This window comes from Thermobia domestica, chromosome 6 (genome assembly GCF_964235325.1).
Source record: "Thermobia domestica chromosome 6, izTheDome1.hap1.1, whole genome shotgun sequence".
In the NCBI taxonomy this organism is placed as follows: Eukaryota; Metazoa; Arthropoda; class Insecta; order Zygentoma; family Lepismatidae; genus Thermobia; species Thermobia domestica.
In genome coordinates, this window is record NC_137459.1 from 143572334 (window position 1) to 143578333 (window position 6000).

At 34.9% G+C, this 6000-nt stretch overlaps 1 protein-coding gene across 1 annotated transcript in view; it reads right to left on the reverse strand.

Annotated features, from left to right (window-relative positions):
* LOC145688243 (uncharacterized) overlaps positions 1-6000 on the reverse strand; it is a 152687-nt gene that overhangs the window by 61512 nt on the left and 85175 nt on the right. Inside the window, exons 4-5 of the mRNA XM_081762178.1 lie at positions 2541-2690; positions 991-1084 (exon numbers count right to left, since the gene is read on the reverse strand). Of these exons, the coding sequence (XP_081618304.1) occupies positions 991-1084; positions 2541-2690 (244 nt within the window). The remainder of the gene's footprint in view (positions 1-990; positions 1085-2540; positions 2691-6000) is intronic.

Sequence of the window (6000 nt, forward strand, 5' to 3'; positions counted from 1 at the left end):
TAGGCGCAGATGTCACAGGGTTACGTAATGCTTCATTCACAAAGCAATGACCCTCTCGTGTTGTGGTCTATTAAGGTCGACCAGAACCTTGATGTTATGGGTTGGTGCCTTCACGTATCCACTGGCCCCAATATTGGGCCGAGTGACATCGGAATGTCCCACAATGTCTGTCAATCACACGAAACGCCCAGCCGAACTCATGCAACCGCACGATGCTGTCCTTTTCAAGTGCCGTCAAATGCTGGTAATGTTGTCTAATGCGACGAAGAGGCATTATGTTTTTTTTTTTTCTTGACCTTCCTGCACTGTACTGATTCACGTACTTCACAATTGATTGGCTTGACCAGGGCTGAATTCCTTACTGTTGACATTACTGTCCTCTGGTGATCATTCGCGACGTTTCCGATCTTTGCAACTCTAATCGTTTGCACACCCTCCATAGCGCTACACATCTACCGAATTGCAGTTGAATTGGACGATTCTTTGGATTGTGCTTCCATTTTTTTTTCTTATCTTTTTATTTATTTATTTATTGTTAGTGAGTGTATGTAATAAGGTAGTAATCACTCAGTTCTTGCGTGCGTAGCATGTATAAACATTTGCAGAAAACTCAGAAAAGAAAGTTTTTAAACCAGCACCAAATAGCATTATGTAAGGATTTTACTGCATTTTCGAGGAAAAAAAAAAAAAAAAAGCAAGAAGTCGAAAACATTTCTTAGTTTTTACATTAGCTTCAGTGCTACTTCATCTCGACACATTAATTATGCTATTTAAATCTTCTACGAAGAAATAAGGAACAAATTTCTGTAAATTAATGTGTTACTAATCTAGGATACAGTAATGAAAAATATAAACAGTTTGTTTTAAAGTACAATGCTACTAAAATAAAGAGGAAAAGCAGTTTCACAGTAACTCTTTTGTACACAATGGAGAAATCAAAATGTATTTTTTATCCCTTTACATAAATACATATAATATGTTTTCAATTACCTGGTGCAGGTGTAGAAGATGCGGCAGCTTGCTCTGTAGATTCCGCCTGTCGATCCTGTTCTTCCTTCAACTTCCGGAATCTTTCGCACATTTTCTACGAGAAAATAATGTTTATAAAGACCGACTTCAGTATTCACATGATCATACATTATATTGGCAATAGCTTGCGTAGAAAGTAACATCACTGCTAGCTTGCAAAACTATGTCTACTCCAGTCATTTTGTGAGTTAAATATTACAGACTAGCTGCCTGTTCTGAACTACTGTACTAGCTTGTTAACAAGTTCGATTCACATTGTTTCCAATGCTTTTAAAGCTACTTTCCTCACTTCTGGAGAAACATGAATATTGCATGTTGAAAAATAAATTTTATAACAAAGACACTCTGTATCACAAGCAAATATAAGGATAGTACATGAGATTACGAAAGGAAGCAGCTCTTACTAATATCGTATGTGCTTGTTTTATTCCAATGCTACCAGAATGTTAGTTCTTCGCACGGAAGGAATAAGATTTTTTTTTTTTTTTTCAAATGACGTTTTCTGGGTTTAAAATACTTGTCAAAGCAAATTCGATTTCGCTGAACCCACGCACACAAGTACTCCATAAACTGCTTCTAAATAACTTTCACAACGTCAAGATCAAGTCCAATTGTTTTCACGCATCAGGAAATAGTAGGCTCACTCCAATACATGGAAGTCATTAGGCAAACTATTAGGTAGTCAATGAGCAAATTTCTCTCCTCCCCACGTAGTAGTGCCATTTCGTAATACTCTACTTTGTCCACGGTCTAGGGTTCAAGAACATTTGTACAAAATTTCAAGTTCTTGTATCCCCCAGGTTTCTAGGGGAGTCTTATCCCCACAGAATTCTTTACCAGAATGTGTGCCAAGTTCTAAATAACATGTGCACCAAGTTTGCTGAAACTGCTCCAGACAGTCCAGAGTTATGCTGGAATATACGTAAGCACATATGCATATTATATACGCGTAGAAGATATAGATGATTGTGTTCTTCTAAGAAGCTAAAGAAAGACTACGAAATCTCTTTGTCTCTGGATTCTCGACATCTAAGCTCTTTACCTATAGAAAACCACATTTGTATCTCTCCTTTCAGGTCTGGTGCAGAACTCTGGCAAAGATATACTTAACATATTAGCAGAATTTTTGCAAATATTGCTACAAAAGAAGTATGACTGGCATTACAGAGGCACTTATTAGAAAGAGAGAGAAAAAAGAAGGTAACTTAATTCTTAGAAGATTACATATCTTACGTCACTATCTCTACATTCAACAAGACCTTTTCTTTTTCTTTCTTATGGAATGTTTTGGAATCTTAATTGAAAGCATTAAATAAATTTAATAAAAATATTATTTTTTTCTAATTGCCTAATATTTGAACCACCGAAAGTGAATGCAATAATCATACTTTTATGAGAGGAAAAAACGAAGCTATATGTACACATTTTATAGAACTCATTTCATTCTAATACGCATTCTCATTTCACGTATAATTTCATTCTAATACTACTAAACTGTGAATAGTAATTACCATTGCAGCTTTTGAAAAACCAGGTTTATTTTGTACAAAAGGCTTCGGTTTATCAACATTTTGGGCTGCCGTGTGAGCTATGCGATGCTTAGTTCCTACTACTGGGATGTAACTATCGTCTTTTTCCGACTCTTCCTTCATCTTTCGCACCTAAAAAACACATTAAAATATAATTAATTGTAGTTTCTCATAAAGAGAATATTACAGTTGTTACGCGTATTCATTAGAATATCTTTATGAGAGTAACTGACAAATGACTTGACCGCACTTGCGCATTTTAGTTATGCCTAGTAGAATAATAAACACTGATCCCCTTCTGGTAACAGAACACGAAGCCACACACTAAAAGTGTGTATCATTAAGATCCACAAATAACATTTAAAATATATTATGCATATTCCTTGTCCTAATAAACTGCGACTATTGAGACTTCCAACACATGACGGAAATAATAACTGAACCTTTGAATATGCATTAAAACGGCTACGGAATGCAGTTTAAAATATATTTCTGGTCATAAATTATTTTAAATTCATATTGCAAAATCTAAAGTAACAGACGTAACACTGAAATCTACTTAATACCTACACATTAAGGTTAACCACACAGCAATAAAATGTTGCTCAAAATATAGTCCTGTTTGGCATCATTAAATATTTATTTATACACATGAACCTGCTAAGTCTACCACAATTTTCCTACGATTGAATAGCAGACAAATTTCAGATTGACTATACAAACAAGTTTTGCAACAAACCAAAACAGGAATGAAAAAAAAAAAAAAATCAAATTATCAAATTCAAACTTTTCATGTACCATAACAGAACAGAACTAACAACATATATGTGTGGGACGCGGGTGTCTGTGTATGTATAATGTGTCATCTTGTCATGGTAATAACACTAATGAACACAGTAAAATTTAAACAACTATACAAAAATATGCATTACTTTCCCCAAGTTACCTACCAAATAAATAATAAATTAAGGTGAATTCTAACGATAATTTCCATTCATCTAGAAGGGCATTCTACATAGGCATTTTTATAAATTACATTCGCATCAACTATATACCTGTTAATAAGTTTTCAAAGCTACAAAAGACAGTAACAGAATTAACACTATATATACACATAACAAATTACATTTTACCTATTATTTCTGCACAAATCTAATGGAACTGAGCGAACGTCACGTTTGGCAGCAGTATGTGTCAAACTAGACAAAGCAAGTACTGCGAGCACAAATACCTTGATAAATATGAGACGCTAGAAGGGGAAGTATGGCGGGAGGGAAGGAAATACGACTTTTAATGTGCTGATAAGTACGACGCTGTAGATGCTTCTATCAAGGGGCATAAACAGCGTGGAATGAAGAATGTATGAGGTCATACCGGAAACAAATAGCTAATACTGTTATGTAGAAGAATAAAAGTGAGTCGTAACGCCCAGACCATAGAACTTACTATAGCTAGAAAAGTAAAATTTAGACAGAATTTTTTTTTATCATGGAAGCGACGAATAAAGATAGATTTTTTTTTTAAATACATATCCTAAGAGGTAAGGGTGCTTCAAATTTCTTGTTACGAACAGAGAAAATAATAAATCCGTGAAGTTGGGGAGGTGAAACTTGAAACAAACTCTTCATTAAAAACACTGTAAATAAAAAATTGTTTCAGCGTTTTCGAAAATTTTGTGGCTAGGAGGGAAAGGGGAACAGTTTCTATAATAATCAAATTTCTGTTTCTTTAAGAATAAAGTTCTCATATAAAGCTTCGCTTAAGTTGGAGATGTGAAATTCGTACATGAACTCTTAATTAAAAATAAGGAAATATGTGTAGCAGTTTTCAAAAATTCTGCTTTTAAAAGAGGAAAGGGGCAATTTGTACAATATTCAAATTTCCGATTTTATATTAACTAAACCATCTTCTTTCCATGAGAAAAAGAACATTTCTATTATTATTATTATTATTATTATTATTATTATTATTATTATTATTATTATTATTAAGAACAATAGGGCATTACAAGAGAAGCTCTTACGCGTCCACTTATGCAATTCTTTTAAGCCATTCTACTAGAAGAAGGTCTGAACTGCATTTGTCAAATTTTGAACATTGCTAGCGGTCACGGTGAAGATGATTTCAAAGTGATATGGTTATGATTAGACACAACATTTGTAAATAATGGCTGAAATACTGCCCTATAATGTTAGCATTCACTACCCTTCCTTTCTTATCGAAGCAATCCGAGACGATATGAGTTGCACTGGCTGCATTTTGTAAAAACGCGTTGTATGATAATTATTTATAGTGTGCAGACAAAAAGAACCCACGATATATAATATATACGATGGTAAGGAATAAAACTATCAACAGTCTGGGTTGATGGAGTTTCGTTTATGTTATTTTAATGCCTATCACGGGAACTGCTACCGTATTTGTGCGAATATAGGCCGAATCTAAACTTTTGACACGAGAATATAGGTTGCACTACTAAATTTACGAGAAAGTTTAATTAGATAATATTTTGAGCTGCATCTCTGTCCTCCTCCTTCTTCAACTCTCGTGTAACTAAGGGTGACCCATCACCAACAGGACAGATTTTGCGTATTTGGAGGCCTGGTGACGTGGCTAATTTAAGCGTCAGTGTAAGGAAGTTCAAAGTTGATTTATTTGAGAAAAGTTGATCATTTGATTTGTGAGTGACGACGAGAAAGATGTGTAGTTGTTACACAGCGAAATTTAAACTTCAAGTTATCAACTATGCAAAGGAACAAGGAAAGCGGGAAGCTGGACGCAGATTTAATGTTGATGAAAAAAAAAAGTTTGTCGGTGGTGTGCAAGTGAAGAGAAACTCTTAAATAGTTTGAAAATTCGGTGATCATTTCGAGAGCAAAACTGCAAATATTCAGATGTGGAAAAACATTTGCTTGATTTTGTAAAAATGAAATGAAATGAAATCTTTGAGTTTTACGTCCCACGGTTATGTCGGTTAGGCTAAAGGAGACGGTGATGATGAGTAATGAATGAAATGGTGGAATGAAGAAAGTGGGAGGAAACGGGAGAACCCCGAGAAAACCCACACACACGGAGTTTGTCCACCACAAAGTTCACTGGGCGGGGGCTGGGATCAAACCCGGGATCCCAAGCACCAGAGGTGAACGCTCTACCACTGAGCCACCGCGGCACCTGCTTGATTTTGTAGTTTAAAACAGGAAATATGGATATGCCGTTACAACTGAAATAATTCAAATTGAAGGCCGCAAAATAATACGTGTACATGTCATTTTGAAACTGACGATTTATGATCTAAGGGGGATAATCTAGATTATAAGCCTCACCATGATTTTTCAAGTCAAAATGTAGGAAGAAAGTGCGACCTATATTCGCGCAAATACGGTATATCCATTGAAAAAAAAAAAAAACAAACAAAATAATACTCAAAGAATTTAAAGATACA